The following is a 20846-nucleotide window of genomic DNA, read 5'->3' on the forward strand; positions in this document are numbered from 1 at the left end:
GTTTGGCACTCGCATACATTTGGACACTATGTCATTCGCATACATTTGGACACTGTATGTCATTCGCATACATTTGGACACCGTTTGGCACTCGCATACATTTGGACACTGTTTGGCACTCGCATACATTTGGACGCTGTTTGGCACTCGCATACATTTGGAAACTGTTAGGCACTCGCATACATTTGGACACTGGCACTCGCATACATTTGGACACTGTTTGGCACTCGCATACATTTGGACACTATGTCATTCGCATACATTTGGACACTGTATGTCATTCGCATACATTTGGACACTGTTTGGCACTCGCATACATTTGGACACTGTTTGGCACTTGCATACTTTTGGACTCTGTTTGGCACTCGCATACATTTGGACACTGTTTGGCACTCGCATACATTTGGACACTGTTTGGCACTCGCATACATTTGGACAATGTTTGGCACTCGCATACATTTGGACACTGTTTGGCACTCGCATACATTTGGACACTGTATGTCATTCGCATACATTTGGACACTGTTAGGCACTCGCATACATTTGGACACTGTATGTCATTCGCATACATTTGGACACTGTATGTCATTCGCATACATTTGGACACTGTATGGTATTGGCATACATTTGGACACTGTATGGTATTGGCATACATTTGGACACTGTATGGTATTGGCATACATTTGGACACTGTATGGTATTGGCATACATTTGGACACTGGCACTCGCATACATTTGGACGCTGTTTGGCACTCGCATACTTTTGGATGCTGTTTGGCACTCGCATACATTTGGACACTCTGGCAGTTGCATGCATTTGGACACAGGCATTCGCATACATTTGGACGCTGTATGGCACTTGCATACATTTGGACGCTGTTTGGCATTCGCATACATTTGGACACTGGCATACGCATACATTTGGACACTGTTTGGCACTCGCATACATTTGGATGCTGTATGTCATTCGCATACATTTGGACACTGTTTGGCACTTGCATACTTTTGGACGCTGTTTGGCACTCGCATACATTTGGACACTGGCACTCGCATACTTTTGGACGCTGTTTGGCACTCGCATACATTTGGACACTGGCACTCGCATACATTTGGACACTGTTTGGCACTCGCATACATTTGGACGCTGTATGTCATTCGCATACATTTGGACACTGTTTGGCACTTGCATACTTTTGGACGCTATTTTGCACTCGTATACATTTGGACACTGGCACTCGCATACTTTTGGACGCTGTTTGGCACTCGCATACATTTGGACACTGGCACTCGCATACATTTGGACTCTGTTTGGCACTCGCATACATTTGGACACTGTATGTCATTCGCATACATTTGGACACTGTATGTCATTCGCATACATTTGGACACTGTATGGTATTGGCATACATTTGGACACTGTATGGTATTGGCATACATTTGGACACTGTATGGTATTGGCATACATTTGGACACTGTATGGTATTGGCATACATTTGGACACTGGCACTCGCATACATTTGGACGCTGTTTGGCACTCGCATACTTTTGGATGCTGTTTGGCACTCGCATACATTTGGACACTCTGGCAGTTGCATGCATTTGGACACAGGCATTCGCATACATTTGGACGCTGTATGGCACTTGCATACATTTGGACGCTGTTTGGCATTCGCATACATTTGGACACTGGCATACGCATACATTTGGACACTGTTTGGCACTCGCATACATTTGGATGCTGTATGTCATTCGCATACATTTGGACACTGTTTGGCACTTGCATACTTTTGGACGCTGTTTGGCACTCGCATACATTTGGACACTGGCACTCGCATACTTTTGGACGCTGTTTGGCACTCGCATACATTTGGACACTGGCACTCGCATACATTTGGACACTGTTTGGCACTCGCATACATTTGGACGCTGTATGTCATTCGCATACATTTGGACACTGTTTGGCACTTGCATACTTTTGGACGCTATTTTGCACTCGTATACATTTGGACACTGGCACTCGCATACTTTTGGACGCTGTTTGGCACTCGCATACATTTGGACACTGGCACTCGCATACATTTGGACTCTGTTTGGCACTTGCATACTTTTGGACGCTCTTTGGCACTCGCATACATTTGGACGCTGTTTGGCACTCGCATACATTTGGACACTGTTTGGCACTCGCATACATTTGGACACTGTTTGGCACTCGCATACATTTAAACACTGTATGGTATTGGCATACATTTGGACACTGTATGGTATTGGCATACATTTGGACACTGTATGGTATTGGCATACATTTGGACACTGTATGGTATTGGCATACATTTGGACACTGGCACTCGCATACATTTGGACGCTGTTTGGCACTCGCATACTTTTGGATGCTGTTTGGCACTCGCATACATTTGGACACTATGGCAGTTGCATACATTTGGACACAGGCATTCGCATACATTTGGACGCTGTATGGCACTTGCATACATTTGGACGCTGTTTGGCATTCGCATACATTTGGATACTGTTAGGCACTCGCATACATTTGGACACTGTTTGGCACTCGCATACATTTGGACACTGTTTGGCACTCGCATACATTTGGACACTGTTTGGCACTCGCATACATTTGGACGCTGTTTGGCACTCGCATACATTTGGAAACTGTTAGGCACTCGCATACATTTGGACACTGGCACTCGCATACATTTGGACACTGTTTGGCACTCGCATACATTTGGACACTATGTCATTCGCATACATTTGGACACTGTATGTCATTCGCATACATTTGGACACTGTTTGGCACTCGCATACATTTGGACACTGTTTGGCACTCGCATACATTTGGACACTGTTTGGCACTCGCATACATTTGGACACTGTTTGGCACTCGCATACATTTGGACACTGTATGTCATTCGCATACATTTGGACACTGTATGTCATTCGCATACATTTGGACACTGTTTGGCACTCGCATATATTTGGACGCTGTTTGGCACTCGCATACATTTGGACACTGTATGTCATTCGCATACATTTGGACACTGTTTGGCACTCGCATACATTTGGACGCTGTTTGGCACTCGCATACATTTGGACACTGTTTGGCACTCGCATACATTTGGATTGGACACTGTTTGGCACTCGCATACATTTGAACGCTGTATGGCACTCGCATACATTTGGGCGCTGTTTGGCACTCGCATACATTTGGACACTATGTCATTCGCATACATTTGGACACTGTTTGGCACTCGCATACATTTGGACACTCTATGGCATTCGCACACATTTGGACACTGTTTGGCACTCGCATACATTTGGACACTGTTTGGCACTCGCATACATTTGGACGCTGTTTGGCACTCGCATACATTTGGACACTGTTTGGCACTCGCATACATTTGGACACTGTTTGGCACTCGCATACATTTGGACACTGTTTGGCACTCGCATACATTTGGACACTGTTTGGCACTCGCATACATTTGAACACTGTATGGCACTCGCATACATTTGGACACTGTATGGCACTTGCTTACGTTTGAACACTGAGTGTCAAAATGGCACTGTGTTTAACCTGTTTATGTGGTGCACTGTGCATGGACTTGCACCATCATGTCTACAATGCACCGCTTGTTCCCTGTTTTAATCGAAAACATTTATGTAACAAATCAAATTGCTGGGTAATACTTATGCAAGGGGTATCAACAACACTACTGTTCCTATCAGGATTAACCACCTCAAGGTCGCATTTTTATGATTCTGGCTTCTTTTTGTTTGTTTTTTTGTTAGTGTCCTCCATAGTTTATTAAAGGAATCGGGTTTATCATGTCTGACCTATAAATTAATCCGAATACATAATAATAAAACCTAGTTTTCATTATTTTTTGTTGTTTTATTATATCTTGCTATAAATGGCCTCTTGTTATTGCAGTCTACCAGCTCTGATAGTGTTAATATGTCTAAGGGGAAAACAAAATCAAAACCTTTCCAAAATGTTCTGAAAGTTTGGAAAAGAATTGCGACCTTGAATGATTATAGAACTGCCAAGTTTCATCATGATCTGAGTCTTTTTTTCCCATAAGTCATAAGCATCTGAAAAACAGGATTTAACATAATGCTGCCTCACTAGATTTAATGTAAGGAGCTATGAGTTTGGCAGGGAACAGTGGAGACTGCATTCTTAAGCTTTCTCTAATGTATCTGTGGGATGCAGAATGTCTTCATTTCTGGCTGTTTCATAACTTTCTATTTTACTTTATTCACTTTGGGAGTCCCAGGTGAATTCCCCATTTTTTTTGTTGATTTCTTTTCAGCTGTTTTCCATTTTTTTTGCTCTTGAAAACTAATTATGCGTGTGTTTTATATTTGTTACTTTACTTCTGGATGGTATTTTAAGATTTTTTTCAGTGTCATTTTAAAAATTGCTTTAAACAGCGAAGAAAACATCAGTCTTCATGTGTCTGTTGAAAAGAATAATTGGTAGAAAATGATGCTAAAAGGTGTTTTCCAAGCGCACAGATGATTAAAGCATTGTAAAACTTATGGGAAATGAAAAAAAATAATTATAGTTGCTGTTAAAATTCTGCTTTGCTCCTGAGCTGTCACTTGGTCATTGGGCCTCCAGCTCTTTACTTTCCCACTGCTGTCTATTCAGAGCACAGAGATTTGGGGTCCGATATGTCAAAGCAATTTTCACAACTTTTAATGTTTTCACGCCAGTTTCTCAGGGGAAGCTGTGGCAGATCGGGGTGCTGCGGGGCGTGACATGAATTAGATGAGATGTGGCATGTTCTTTTCCATAAATCTCACTCTAGTCAGGGACCGGAGTAAGATTTGTGGCGAGACACACCAAGGCCACTCGTCAGACGCCTCTTAATGAATCGGGGGTCTGACTCCTACACGCCCTGTCATCAAGACCGGTGAGAAAATCGCCGATCTTGATGAATCGGAGCTTTTGTGTCTATGCTAAATGGGATGTAGCCTCTCAGTCAAGCACAGTCCTTCATGCAGGAGACTGGGCTCAGCCAGCAGCTTTGAAAGCAGTGTGGTTAGATCGAACGGTGATGTCATTTGGGGCATAGCCATTGATCCTCAGCAACTTGTGAGTTACTGGGCATGGTGGGAGAAGTATATATGATGGGAGAAATACAGACTCTACAGAGAAGAAGAATCTTATCAACTGGTGGCCAGAGGAGAATTTGTGGGGCGTTTCAGAATGCTAGATAACATTATAGTAACTCCTACAGTTCATGGAGAGTGTAGTGCCAGTGTCAGCAGCTATCACTTTGTCTGTGGCACTATTTTGTGTAACATTAACTACAGGAAAGTCTCAGGATAGCACATATTAAGTGAAGTGATAAGAGTGTTAGGAGGGAGAAACAGTGTGGACAGCAATTTAGCCATCTTTAGACTGTATAGAAGCCTCAGGATGGTGCTTTGTAGGTGGAGATGGTTGATACTGAGAGTGGAAGTGAAACTGGGGGGTCAAATACTACTTTGCAAGTGGGAATTGTAGTCTAGAGGAACAGATGGGGGGTTGGCAGAAAATTCAGGATGTAAACAATAACAAACCAGCTCCTGGAGCTGAGTGGGAGCTAAAAAAGCATCATAAGGGTAATAGGGAGATTCGGGGACTCATTACAGGGACATTTAGATCATATTTTTTGTGCCAGGAAAATCTCTTTTAATGTTGTATGAAAGTGTCCCGTTAGAGTATAGGGACTGTTAATGAGCATAGGGACTTCATTTTTGAAGTTTTGTTAATGTTAATTTATCTTATCTGAATTCACATCTTTGTCTTATTTTGCGGTGACATATATCTTCAGTAACACTGGTGTTAGCAAAATCTGTTCTTTGGGCCACCGTTCTTAAGTAAAAACTAGAAGGAATCCCAGTAGTGCTTTTGACGTTTTTGGAATGATCTCATTGTTCACTTCATGTTCTTGGTAACTAGTGACTGAAAGATACTACTTTTCTGAGTACTGATGTCAGTTAATACTATTGTCAATATTTAAAAAAAAAAAATAAGTCTTGAAAATATAGCCCATTCTAAAAATGAACAACCTTAAATTGGTCATTAACATGTACTGTTTCCTTATTTTGCACAATATGAAATTATGGAGAGTACCCCAAATCCTAAATTTGTTGACTAGAGTTGCATGTAAGTACATGACTCTACTAAAATAAATTTATTTGGATAACAACCTTTTAACCCAAATTCCTTAAAGTACCATTCTGTTTTCTCCTTCGCCTCATTGGGGGACATAGGACTGTGGGTGTATGCTTCTGCCGCCAGGAGGCTGACACTAAGTAAACTTAAAAAAAAAGTTAGCTCCTCCTCCATCGTTTACACCCTGACGCTGGCTACCGGAGAATCCAGTTTATGCTTAGTGTCTCAAGGAGGCACACCTCTGAGTCCTGTTCCTTTGGACTCCATTTTCAACGCTATGATTTGAAGGGGCGACGGATCCTTTTGAGGGTCCGATCTCCCCAAACCATCAACGGGCAAGCACGTGTGATTCCATATCCACGTATCCTTTCCCGCTACGTGGGATTCTTCACCGGACTTGGCCCTGACCACCCTAAGGTATTGAGACCCTGGGCTGTACAGGTACCCCTAGACGTCCGTGTTTCCCCCCGGATTTCTACACCCATGCTCTGCTGCGGTGATAGATGGGGTGGTGGACGGTCCCTCTTCTTATCCTGGGCAGATAATGGCGATAGGGTACCTGCACTGTCTTTTTTGCTTCCCCCCTCGCTGAATGCTCTGGGGGGTGCTCCTGACAGGGCGCTCTATCTTTTTCTTTACCTGACGCTGCTGGCATCTTGGCGGTACTTCAGGGTCCGTCTCCTGCGCCATGTCCTGTGGTTGGGCTGCCGGCGCTGCTGTGCCGCTGACGCCATTTTCCTTTTTCGGCGGCCGGTTCTGCGGCACTGTGGTGCGGCGCTGTATGCGGCTGGCGCTACAATGTGGCCGGTGCTGCGTTGCGGCCGGTGTTGCGTTGCGGCTGGTGCTGCGTTGCGCCGGCGCTGCTATGCGGTGCTGCGGCGCTATAGTGTGGCCGGTGCCGCGCTGTCGCTCCAGGTGCGGCTAGGTCTCCTGCAAGCATGGGGACAACCTCCGGGCAGCTCAGGGCCCCGGCTTCCGCCCAGCAGACCGCGCGGTTAGGCTCCTCCCCTTCCGGCGCGTCCATTTCCGGTTCCGCCTTTCCCCTCTCAGGGGGAAAAATTGAGGTCACGGCTTCAGGCCTACTACAGGCCGCAGCGCAATATGGCGGTCCCGCCCCCTGAAATCGGCTCGGAGGGCTCTGAAGAGGATAAAGGCAGCATCTTTTTGCTCTGCTGCGTGCGTCTGGATCCGTCGCTACAATCGTAGGGGCACAGGACTGGGGTGAGTGCTTCTCCCTCCAGCTGGTTGAAGCATTATTTTTGTCCCAGTCTCTGGCCCTGGGTATAGCTTTACAGATCACTATGTCTAGAAGAGTTAAGTCTCACACGGTTCTATTTACCGGTTGTGTAGATTGTCGTGCCCCATTCCCGCACGCCCAGAGTAATCGCCGCTGTGAGGCCTGTGACTCTGAACGCACCCAGGAGCCCCTTCCCTGCCAGCTCCCCAGCAAGCCCTCCGGCTCCTGCCCCTCAAGATTCTGGGGCAGCTCCGCCGGAATGGGTCACGTCCTTGTCGCAATCCATGGCGTCCCTTACTGAAGCAATCGAATCCCTTCAGACCCCGGCAGTCAGGGCCAGCAGTCCATCTGTCTCGGAGAGGGCCTCGGGGTCTCAGGAGCCTTCGGCCTGCATGGGTCGCGCTTGCTCTAGACAGACACGTGGAAAGCGGATTCGCACTGCGTCGCCCAGGCCCTCAGGTGCTTCCGCATCCTGGAGCTCTGTATCTCGTTCTCCTTCCCCTGCAGAGAGCGGGGAAGTTGAGACAGACTATGAGTCTGAAGGGTCCCTTAATTTTGAGAATCCTGGTTTTCAGGAGTCGGTAGATAGCCTCGTTGAGGCTGTCAATCAGTCCCTGGGGATTGAGGACGAGCTCGCCTCATCCTCAGATCATAAGGTCTCATTTAAACGGGCCCATAGGGTTTTTTCCTCTCATCTGGAATTTGAGGACCTGATTCGTCGTAACCGGGAGCACCCGGACAAACGCTTTTCAGGGCAGAGGGCTCTGAAAGCTAGGTATCCCTTTGCTACTGAACTTTGTAGTAATTGGGTGGAAAATCCTACTGTGGATCCTCCGGTGTCCCGTTTAGCCTCTAATACATTATTATCTCTCCCTAATGGCTCGGCTATTAAGGATCCTACGGATCGTCTTATAGAGAGCTTGGCTCGACCGTTTTCGAGGCTTCAAGTTCGGCGCTTTTCCCTTCTTTTGCGGCAACCTGGGTTGCTAAGGCTATGATGTCTTGGTCAGAGTCTTTAACAAAGGCTCTTCAAGAGAGTGATTTGTCAGCAGAATTGGCGGAAATGTCATCTCAGATAGCACTGGCTGGTAGTTATCTGATTAATGCATCCTTAGATGCTGCAGATTGTGCTATTGCTATTAGAAGGGCTCTCTGGCTAAGAACTTGGCGTGCTGACTCTACCTCTAAAAAATCGCTTACAACTCTACCGTATCAGGGTGGACGCTTGTTCGGTGAAAAACTGGATCAGCTGATTTCGGATTCCACAGGAGGGAAGAGTAAGTTTCTTCCTCAGCTGAGGATTAGACAGCCTTTTCGCCGCCAATTTCAAATTCGTTTCAGACCCTTTCTCAATGCTAGATGGGCCCCAGCATCGAGTTCTGCTGCGCAGGGTTGACCCAATCAGGACCGAGACGTTCGGATCCCCTATTCGGCCAACCAGGGGGGAAGAATGCGTTCCCAGTCAACTAGATCCAGAGGATCTAGGGCTCAAAGGTTTTCGGCCAAGTGACTGGAGGCCTCCTTGGAGTACCTCCAACAGAGTAGGCAGACGTCTGCTTTTGTTTCACCAGGTCTGGCTTCAAGTAATCCACGACCGGTGGGTGGGAGAGCTCGTATCGTCAGGTTACAAGATAGAGCTGATCCGTCTACCTCCTCCCCGGTTTTTCCCATCCCGTCTTCCCAGGTCCGAGTCCCTCCGACAAGACCTGTACAACTCCATAGAGTCCCTTCGTCTCAGCGTAGTGATTTCTCCGGTTCCAAGGGAGGAAAGGTTTCAGGGCTTTTACTCCAATCTTTTTGAAGTCCCCCAAAAGGACGGAACGGTAAGGCCTATTCTAGATCTAAAACTTTTAAACAGGTTTGTCCGCGTTCATCACTTTCGGATGGAATCGCTCCGGTCAGTCATCACCTCACTAGAAAAGGGAGAGTTCTTGGCCTCGATAGACATTCAGGACGCCTATCTACATATTCCCATCTTTCCGCCTCATCAAAGATTTCTCCGGTTTGCCTTAAACAATCTGCACTTCCAGTTCACGGCTTTACCCTTCGGGCTGGCCTCCGCTCCCAGGGTGTTCACAAAAGTCATGGCAACTGTGGTGTCCATTCTGCACTCCCGGGGCATAGTTGTCTTGCCTTACCTAGACGATCTACTGATCAAAGGGTCGACTTTTCAATCTTGCAGGGAAAATGTCGGCATCACCCTGGACACCCTTTCTCGTCTAGGTTGGCTAATAAATTTAAGGAAGTCATCCCTTCAACCATCTCGGAGGATCTCATTTCTAGGCATGATCTTCGACACCTCTCAAGCCCTTTCAATCCTCCCCAGGACAAGGTCCTTGCCCTTCGGCGGGAAGTGAGGAAGCTTCGACAACCGCACTCTCATACGATCATGTCTTGCATGAGGGTGTTAGAAAAGATGGTTGCAATTATAGAGGCAGTTCCATTTGCACAGCTTCATCTTCGTCCTCTCCAGCAAGCTATTCTAGCAGTGTGGAACAGAAATTCACTCTCCCTCAACCGCAGATTTCGGTTGTCTCTCCAGGTCAGGCAGTCCCTCTCTTGGTGGCTAAACAGCTCATCGCTACTCAGGGGGAAGCCCTTTCCCCCAACCAATTGGCTAGTGGTCACAACAGATGCCAGTCTCCTGGGTTGGGGAGCAGTATTCTTTCATCACACAGCTCAGAGGCTCTGGTCTCCTCTGGAATCAGCCCTCCCCATCAATCTCTTAGAGAATCGAGCAGTTCGGCTAGCCTTGCTACATTTCCACCATCTTCTGGCGGGTCGCCCTGTCCGAATTCAATCGGACAATGCCACAGCTGTGGCCTACATAAATCACCAGGGGGGCACCCGCAGCAAGGCAGCCATGCAGGAAGTAAAACCGATCCTGTTCTGGGCAGAGAGAAATCACTCTGTGATTTCGGCTGTCCACATTCCGGGCGAAGAAAACTGGGCGGCAGATTTCCTAAGCCGTCAGGGTCTAGCTTCCGGGGAATGGTCTCTCCATCCCGAGGTATTTCTGCAGATATGCCATCGTTGGGGGACTCCAGACGTGGATCTAATGGCGTCCAAGGGCAATGCCAAGGTACCCAGATTTGTCTCTCGGTACCGAGATCCTCAGGCAATCGCGGTAGATGCGCTAGTACTGTCTTGAAACCAATTTCACTTCCCTTATCTGTTCCCGCCTCTGGCTCTTCTCCCGAGGGTAATCAAGAAAATCAAGTTAGAGAGAGTACCGGCTATTCTGATCGCCCCGGATTGGCCACGACGGACCTGGTATGCAGACCTGGTGCAGCTTCTCGCCGGGGTTCCATGGCGGCTCCCCGATAGGCCAGATCTTCTATCGCAAGAGCCAATCTACCACCAGAACTCAGGGGTCCTACGTTTGACGGCCTGGCCATTGAATCTTGGGTTTTAACTTGGGCAGGGTTCTCCCAAGAGGTAGCAGATACTATGATCAGTGCACGTAAGACTGTTTCGGACAGAATCTACCATCACACTTGGAAAGTTTTCCTCTCTTGGTGTGGAGAGCGCGGGCTGCCTCCTCTGCATTTTTCCGTTCCAAACATTCTAGCCTTCCTTCAAGCAGGCCTGGATTCTGGGCTTGCTCCAAGTACCCTTAAAAGGCAGATTTCGGCTTTATCAGTCCTGTTTCAGCGCAAAATTGCTAATCGTCAGGTCAAGACTTTTTTTCCAGGGAGTCGCTCATAAGGTTCCTCCTTATAAGACTCCTTTGGAAGCTTGGGACCTTAATTTGGTCTTAAGGGCTTTACAGGACGCTCCTTTTGAGCCTCTTCAAGATATTTCCTTGACTCTCCTTTCCTGGAAAGTTGTATTTTTAGTGGCCATAACTTCCATAAGGCGGGTATCAGAGCTGGCAGCCCTCTCCTGTCATACCCCCTTCCTTCGTTTTCATCAGGACAAGGTAGTGCTCAGACCAGCACCGTCGTTTTTGCCGAAGGTTGTTTCCTCATTCCACATCAATGGGGATATTGTTCTGCCCTCTTTTTGTCCTGCGCCTACGCACCGTGTAGAAAAAGCTCTCCATACGTTGCATCTGGTGAGAGCACTGAGGAGGTACGTTTCCCGAACGGCTTCTTTTCGCCAGACAGATGCTCTGTTTGTCCTTCCGGAAGGTCGCAGGAAGGGTTGCACGGCCTCAAAATGTACCCTGGCCAGGTGGATACGGGCGACCATTCAGGAGGCCTATCGCACCAAGGGCATGACGGTTCCGGCTGGAATCAAGGCTCATTCAACTAGAGCAGTGGGGGCTTCCTGGGCCATTCGGCACAAGGCCTCAGCAGATCAGGTTTGTAGGGCTGTGACCTGGTCTAGTTTGCATACTTTTGTCAAACATTATAATGTCCACTCCCAGATCTCTGCGGATGCAAGTCTGGGTAGAATGATTCTTCAAGCGGCGGTGGCGCACTTATAGAGTGTCATTATCCGGATAATTATTATTGGTGAGTTAATTTCCCTCCCAGGGACTGCTTTAGGACATCCCACAGTCATGTGTCCCCCAATGAGGCGAAGGAGAAATAGGGATTTTTGTGTTACTCACCGTAAAATCCTTTTCTCCGAGACGCTCATTGGGGGACACAGCTCCCTGCCTGGTAGCCTGTTGGCTGCTTTGGCTGTATCTGATTGTGTTAGTCAGTAGGATCTTTTCTAGACATAAGTTTTCTGTATTTATGCTGTTATATCATTTTTTGTGTTTTGTTCTCCTACTGCTTTTGCACCAAACTGGATTCTCCGGTAGCCAGTGTCAGGGTGTATACAACGGAGGAGGAGCTAACTTTTTTTTTAAGTTTACTTAGTGTCAGCCTCCTGGCGGCAGGAGCATACACCCACAGTCCTGTGTCCCCCAATGAGCGTCTCGGAGAAAAGGATTTTACGGTGAGTAACACAAAAATCCCTATTTTTTGTGTTTGTTTGTTTTTTGTTTAACTTCACCATCCCTGGATAGGTATCAGTAATGTATGTTCCTTTTGTCTGGTGTCTTGTAAAATACTTACCAGCGGCCGTCTGTTACGGTTTCCAGTGCAGCTTCGGTCCCTCTCTGTCATCTTGTTGCCAGAAGTCACTGGTATTGGTTACTATCTCTGTTAATATAAGTGTTTGACAGCCTTGCTCTGAGTCTCATAGATTTGCATTGAGAATTTCCCTCACCTCCTCCAGCAAAAACTGGAGTGATCTGGCCGGTCACAACTCTGGTCACGTGGTGCAGAAGATGACTGTATGTTATATCACGCATACATACTACCTACATTACCGATACCTGATCAGTGGTGAAATAGAACAGAAAAAAAACCTGGAGTGGTACGTTAACCACTAAACTCCTAGGTCTACTTACTGTTTGTTAGCTTCGGGTTCTTCCAGAATGCGTTCATCACATTCAGTGGTCCCGTTTGGGCTTAGGTCCAAACTTCCTGCAAAACAGGTTTTGGATGTAGGCACCGACGGGGCCATTGATTATAATGATGCAGATTGAGTCACCATGAGCTTTGTCGTGCATCATTTTCAGGCGTATAGGCCTACTGGAGGCGAACACTCTGACATAATAGACTGAATTTGGGTGTCCATCTCCAGAGCACACGGTGACTCCGTCTCCACCATTATAGTCAATAGTCCCATCGACATATATGTCCGAAACCTGTTTTTCAGGGGGTTTGGAGTGGACGTAAGCTCCAACGGGACCACTGAATGTGGTGAAGAACGCACTGTGAAAGCACCCTTACTGTAGCAAATAGATTGTGTGTGAATGAGCCGGACAGTCCTAGCACATTGTAATGTTGACAGTATGGTGGACACATCACTACAGCTATCTTTCTCCACTTCCCCATACACATGAATGCTGCTCGACTTGGCAGAGCACTAATAGGATCTTTGTGGGGTGAGCGGAGTTAGCCACTGCCAAACACCTCTACTTGGAGAGTAAGAGGATCGATTTAGATAGTTGGCACATTCAGCCATCTACAAACTAATGAGTATATGGACCTTTTAGATCTAGTTGTTTTAGTAAGAGAGCTAAAATAAAGGAAATACAAAATTGAAACCACCTTGTAAATTATGTGTGTGTATATATATGTATATATATATATATATATATATACAGCCTTATACTCGTGTTGTACAATATGAAGTAACCTGTGGTATCTTTCTTTGCTTTCTAGTATACTATTAGTGGGAAGAAGGTAGAAGTTGCTGTGAAACAAACCATCGCAGGCAAGGAAGTAGCTCACCGCGGGGCTTTCTCCAACCCACAATCCCTGGATTTGTATCGCAATATTCCTGAGCTACAGAATTACTGAACACTGGGCACAAGAGACTGTCTATGTGGCATGTGCCTCTTCATGCCAATCGTGTAGATATACTGTATGTAGGTGGATATGTCTTGGTCTTTAACATGGAAATGTACTAAAATGGGTAAAATATTCTATCTATCCATCAATCACCCACCTAATCTTTCTCATACTTTGTTGTTCTTTTAAAGAGAAATCCAGTTTTCTTTTATTCAGTCTGATAGGAATCCTTAAATATCTGATTGGTAAACTACTACATTTAGAGGGTTCAGCCTTTATGGCATGCAAATTGGATGTGGTTGAAGACCACTTGAAGAGCAATGGTTTTGCTGCATTTACACCTAGCTTTCTATGACCGAGGTGATAATAAAGGAATTGGCTCTTGGAATGTAAATGAGCCAGTACACCTCAGGGCCCCATAATCATCAGGTAGAAGTTGGCCGAACCCCAGGATTTCTGCAGGATCAGCCCACCATTTACGGTATATGGAGATTCCCTTGTAGTTGGAATTCAGTCATCTGATCCTTTTGATCAGCGGGAAGATAAGTTGCTGCTCGGCAAAGCCACTTTCATAGACAACCAAGGAACACTTATCCGAGCCGATCGTACCGGTGTATGAGGAAGTCAGGAGAGATAGCTGTCAGCTGAGCGATCCTATGGCTGACAGTTATCTCATGTACATGGTCAGCTTAAAACTACCAAAAACACCTCCTGTGATTCATTAATGGGGCAAACTTATCAAAACTGTCTAAAAGACAAATCATATTGCAACCAATCATATTGCAGTTTCCAATTTACTAAAGCTGTTTGAAAAAAGAAAGCTGAGCGCTGATTGGTTTCTATGGCAGCAAAGACAGGCTTTTCTTTTAGACACTTGTCCTTTGTGTCTAAGGGTGCTTGCACATTGCATCTTGTTACACGCTCGGTGGCCCATCGGAGCTGATGTCTGAACTTCCCTGCAAAACCGTATTCGGGCGTGAGGCCTCACCGGGGCCACCGAGCGTGTAACAAAACGCAATGTGAACGCACCCTATGGGGCTTCCCGCAGAACGCTGCTTGTCAGTGGTGGAGGTTTTTGTTTATGTAGATCATTAAGGCAGATCCTCATTTTTCTCCTGCACTTAAACCTTTTAGACCTTTTGGTATGTGAGACCCTATGTGCATTCCCTTTCTACAGCCTTAAAACAGCAGGTACGACTATACAGGACAGTGCAGATCTCCTCTTACCATGGTGCTTTTCGGCAGTTACAACACTGCCAATGGCGTTCTGGCGGCAGAATCTTGGAAAGCCATTTTCCGATAATTAACGTCATTAAGACATTTTTATATGACACCTTTTTATTCCCGGATCGTCCCTAAAAACAAATGCAAAGTTCTGCAATCTATTGCGGTATTGCTGGAACCTCTACATTCCCTTTTGTATAATATGTGAGCGGCGGCCAGAAGACGATGGACAATGATGGAGGGTCTGCACACCTTAGACGTGCAGCACTATATTGTTACATTCTGCCATGTTTATAGCTCTAGCAACAACCTGAAGAAGTGCAATGCAATGGTTTTACGTTTTATTTTATTTTTTTTTCCAAAGACCATTTCTGTCCTCTGGTTACTGATGTGTTTGCTTTACTGTGAGATTTGTTTACAGGGTTTCCATAATTGTACCTCTATAATGTAAGCAGATGTGGGTAATACAGAATGACTTATGCCAAACCCAAGTGCACTACCCCTGCATCCTGCTGCTTATTGGTCAGTCCGGGTGGGATTTATGTGGAACTTTCTGTTAGCCAGTTGGCTAGCTGCTTCCTCCCATTATTTGTTACTGTGTGCGATTGTGGCTGCACTCTTTACTGCCCATGTCATTTGGGTACGCTTGGTTTTCCAGTTGCATTAGGAGCTGTTCACAATCTTTTATGTATTCCTTCTACAATATTCCAAACACCATAACAGGAAACAAAACAATGCAATGTCATGATCTTGGCAAGTGAAAGATAAGGTCATACCAATTATATTTGTTGCTTTTAAAGTTATGTTGCATATTTGCTCTCTAGAACAAATACAATTGCTTTTATATGTTACAACACAGTGGCCCACATTTACTAATGCTTTCTATTATTCATCATTGAGGGAATCGTTCAAAAGGTTTATGCTGCCCCATCTGAGAGTAGCATAACGTAGGAGTAGACACCCTCATTCCAGTGCTGGGTAAATTATTGGCTTTTTGATAAACCATTGTTTTATCTGCTGCAGATCTGCTAGTCCTCTCAATGATTGGTTTCTGCCATGTACTTCCCAATATTCAGGAGCTACGTCTATCCCCTCCTCCTGCAACTGATTGTCGACTTTGTGTCTATGTACAGTGTAAACAGCTGACAATCAGTGGTGTGATGGGATTAATACAGAGTTTATGATTGAGAAGACTAGCAGAGCTGCTGCAGATAAAACTGGTATTCTTCAAACCACAGCAAGGAGTCCAGTAAATGGCACTGTGCTGGTGTCAGGGTCTCTGTCCTTATATTATGTTGGTCTCCGAGAATTATAACCTTGGTTACAGATTCCCTTTAAACTTAGTCAATGCAGTCTGAACAGGCACCAAAATGTATCTCGGTGAGAAATATTGCATGATTAATTTCATGCCTAATACACCAAATGTGATACTATTCTTAACACCAACCCTCAGTTGGCTTACTTTAGATCATTATTTTGTGCCTAAATATAGGTGCACACCAATAAGCTGGTGTCTTTTTAGATCTGCCTGATCAGCTCCTCCACCTTCTTTTTAGATACTTGAAAAATGAGGTACACACATTGGTTCTTTTTGGTGCAGATCAATAAAACGTTTGTCTAAATTGGTTTGGGTAAAAAAAAAAAGACAACTTACACCAAATATCTGACCCAACAACAGTGAATGTGGGCCACTATTTTACCTTCTGTGTGGATAGCAACACCTTTTTACATGTTTGATTGCAGTATGAAAATGCATTGTATGTGTATTAAACGGTTTATTGTTATGCATTAAAGTCACAACCTTTTCAGTATATGGCAATCTGCTTTCTTTTTTTTAAACTATTTGGTTTTTCAGACAATAACTCCAATATACTCCTATAATGCCTCACAAGCAATATTTTGAAGCAGTCTACCCCCCACCATTGAATGTGGCTCCCAAGATGCAAGGGACATTAGAAACTATCATAACTAAGGATGAGCGGACCCGTGGAAGGTCGGGTTCTGGGACCTGAACCTCATAGAAATCAATGAAGACCCGGACTTTTGTAGCTGGAAAATCGCTCTCTCTCTTTCTTTCCTCCCCGACCTGTCAAACAGTAAAACACACTACCAGGAGAAATCCATGTTTGGAGTTCAGCAGTATGAACCTCAAACTTTACAGTTGGGTTTTTTTCCTCTCCAATCATAACCTAAGTATGTCTGCTAAGAAGTAAGAAGCGCGCCAGTGGGATAATTGCCTAAATCCTACTTCGCTGCTACTTCTAACTTTAATTCTTTGCTGGATTTATTGGTCAAATAGCCTGGGTTGGCAGGGAATTGTGGCAAGTATAATCTGGTCTCATTTCTTGTAGCATGTTATTAAAGACAATGCATTATTGTTGAGAAAAATGACAGCCACATTTGGTAACATAGTAAAAACCTAAAGTAGCATGCATTGTGTGCTGCAACATGGGGAATGGCAGTGAAGTAATATTGTTCTGTCCTCACTAGCTGAGGCAGGCTCATACGTAGCTATACAGTCAGCTAAACCGCTATACCGGGGTCCAATAAGGAGACTGTGGTTGAGTCTGTGCTTTATTAAACGTAGTGGTATATTGATGCGGTGAAACTGTGAACAATGATATACATAGAATCAGTGCATGGTATAGAACAGATACATACTACACATGATGTACATTATGCATAACATTTAGAAGGCTAGTAACTGAACTAGGAGTACAACTGGCTAGGCTAGGCTAATATGGAGCAGAAATATCTAGAGAAAGCATAAAGACATACCGGCAATGCAATCGTAAGGGGGATGAAGTGAAGCGTCTTTCCTTGAAGGCAAACTGAAGAAAGTGAAAGGAAAAATGGAGGGAAATGGAGGCTGAGCTACCATAATGCATTGCAAAAGGAGGAGGAGAATCAGACATGGATAATACAAACACAGAAGATTGAACTGTCAACATAACTCTGACCGCTAGAGGGAGCCAAAGCACTAAAAACAAATAAAGATATGAACATCTATACTGAGAAACCTGCAATTACGCAAACAGATAATCAGGGTAACAATATTAGATGGCGGAGACAGAACAAATATGCTTCATGTTCCTAAACAACTTTAAGCTACTAAATACATTTTTTTTCTGGACTGGGAAAAATAGGGTGAGTGTTACATTTCTTTATGTTGCCAGATAATGGCTTTGCTCAATGTTGGTACTGATCAGTCTTACGGAAGCACACTAGGCTGAATGTGGCCCCTGGGCTGACAATTGTGAGTGATTCATAGATACCGAATGAAATTCAATCAGTAATGGATCAATAATTTCTCTTCCAAAAAGGAAGTTCTAAAAAGAACTAAAAATTAGCGTGCAGTATTGCAAATTGCAATATAAAGACAACTAGAACATTATTGTCTGTCGTTTCTCTAATGGCTTTTTTAGTTAGTGAAACAGTTATTTTGCCATTATGGTAGACCTTTTAAGAAGCCAAATGTTACATTTTTTACATCGTTTACCTCATTTACCCATGTCATGCCAAAATGACTTTATCCAGTAATACCAGAGCAGTAGCTGTGCACATATGAGCAGTGCATCAGTAATAGACTAGATAGCGATGGTGCCAGAGTCCATATAGAACTGCAGGAAAGTATCTGTCACTTAGATGGCTGATTTCAGTTTATCGTTTAAAGAAGATTTTACTCCAAACACAAATCTGATATATTCATAGAAGCTTATAAATGGACACCGAGAAATGGCTCCTATTCCTTTAGACCAATTATCTGATTTTGTCAATATACCTGATTCCTTATTTTCTGGTCTATACATTAATAGAATAGTCAGGGAATGCGCCCTATAGACAAAGTCTGTAATCCTAGTAGCTGAAATGGCGCTATGTTGTGTTCCATTTGGCTACTAGGGCTATTGAAATAATACGCCGTCCACATACGGAGTTCGGTGTAATCAGGAGTACTGGGAACGCCGCCTTTTTTGCATGTCAATCGTTGGTAATGGAGACTTCTCCAGGTGAAGCAACAGCAACATGGCATTTCCTGTGAAAATGTACAAAGCTGCTTGCAGCATATAAAGGTGAAGTATGCACAGACCCTTAGGGTAAATTCACTTCAAAGTCACTTATTTGCTACAGATTTATCAGCAACAATTTCACAGCGAAAGGGTAGGTGCACATGACCATTTTCTCTCCATCCGAGAAAATCGGTCCGATTATGTTAATCATGCTCTGATCAGCGTTTGATCAGAGTGGGATGTTATTTTCTCAGAGGTGGAGGAAAAAAAAGGTTTTCCACCTTCTACGTTATGTCAGTCCGTGAAAATCGAACTGTACTCGGGTGTCATCTGAGTGCAGTCTGTTTTTTTTCACAGACCCATAGACCTGAATGGGCACGTGTCATCTGATTCCCGGAGGCAAATTGTGCATGCTGCGATTTTTTTTTTTTTTTTTTTTTTTTTCGTCCTCAGTCCACTCTGTTGTAGGGAAAATCAGACGTGTGCACAGCCCCATAGAATAACATTGGGTACGAATGCTTCTGCCAAAACCGCTAGGAAGATAGGGATAAACAAATCTCATCTACACATTATGGATATTTTCTCCATATAAATTGACGTGTAGTGTCATTTTTTTGTTTAATTCGTCATGGAGTTTGCCCAAAATCGCAGCAAGTTTACTCTAATCTCAAACCTGTTAGTGATTTAAGACCCCTAAATACATTACACTAATGTCACCGGATTGAGCCAACAGTCTAATGTGTGTGGGGTCCAGATAGGTGATTGTTGCTGAGCCTCTTAGGGTCTGTTTCCACGATCAGGAAACGCTGCGTGTCTGACGCTGCATAGAGCCGCAGCGTCAGACACGCAGCGTCCAGATGTTACAGCATAGTGGAGGGGATTTAATGAAATCCCGTCTCCACTATGCGTGGTAACACGCACGCGGCGGCCCTGCGACTCCGGACATGCTGCGCGTCTTTTCAGATCGCAGCATGTCCGTATATCTTGCGGCGACGCTGCGTCGCTGCAAGATATAGCACAGGGCCCTATGGTGGGGAGCGATGATGCCGGATGTGTGCTGTGAACACATCCGGCATCATCGCGTCTCCAGAAGGGGGCGGGGCTTACCGCAGAGCGGCTAAGCCGCTCCGACGATACCGCCGGCTATCCTGATCGTGGACACGCAGCCTTATTCTCCCTACAGGTAAAGCCACCAGAGATAGCTGGCAGCTGCTTTCTGATACAGCACACAGGAGCGCTCTGCAAAGTGAGCACCCCTCGGTGTGGGAGAGTTGGGCAAGATAGTTTCCGGCTTTGCAATTTATTTTTTTTAGCATATTAGAAAATTACTGATGGTAAAAACCGACACACTGCTGAAAATCTCATCGAAAAACATTGATGACATTAAAAATCACTTTCCCTGTGTTAGGAGTCGAGTTTCCTCTGCTGCACAGGGGGAATCTCGATCCGTGTCTGCTGCGGTCTCCCATTCGGTATCGGCCGCAGTGGGCTCTGCTCAGCGGAGACGTCGCTCCCAGCGTCTCGCTGGGGCTGATTCGGTGCATAGGGTCACTACTGCCTTTTCTGGCTTTCCTATGGTACCCTGCACTGATCTGCGGCGATCGAGCCTCTCTGGGACTAAGTCCTTGTTTACTCACACTGAGCATGCCCAGGGCAGGGTCTCCCATTGGAGGTCGAGGGCCACATGTTCGGTCACATGCTCAGGTGCTGCAGTACATTCCATTGGTCCTTCTGGAAGGTCCTGAAAGGGCAAAACATGCTCAGGTACTGCAGCACTTTCCATTGGTCCTTCTGGAAGGTCCTGAAAGGGCAAAAACTTCAGTAGCAGCTTCCTGTGCTGCAACTATATAAACTGCGCATGACCGCACGGCCATGCGCTAGTATTGTCTTATGTTATG

General features: G+C 45.3%; 1 protein-coding gene across 2 annotated transcripts in view; it reads left to right on the plus strand.

Annotated features, from left to right (window-relative positions):
* The window catches only part of AACS (acetoacetyl-CoA synthetase), a 185412-nt gene extending 168660 nt beyond the window's left edge, over positions 1-16752 (plus strand). The window contains exons 18-19 of one of the 2 annotated variants that reach the window (XR_011319189.1): positions 13589-14077; positions 14719-16752. Coding sequence is in view for 1 of the 2 variants with exons in the window: in XM_069756034.1 (XP_069612135.1) it covers positions 13589-13726 (138 nt within the window). In the remaining variant the exon portion in view is untranslated. Of the gene's footprint in view, positions 1-13588 lie in introns of both variants that reach the window. The other variant, XM_069756034.1, reaches the window with a different exon arrangement.
* Positions 16753-20846: the final 4094 nt, after the last annotated feature.

Source organism: Ranitomeya imitator, chromosome 1, assembly GCF_032444005.1.
Source record: "Ranitomeya imitator isolate aRanImi1 chromosome 1, aRanImi1.pri, whole genome shotgun sequence".
Taxonomy (NCBI): Eukaryota; Metazoa; Chordata; class Amphibia; order Anura; family Dendrobatidae; genus Ranitomeya; species Ranitomeya imitator.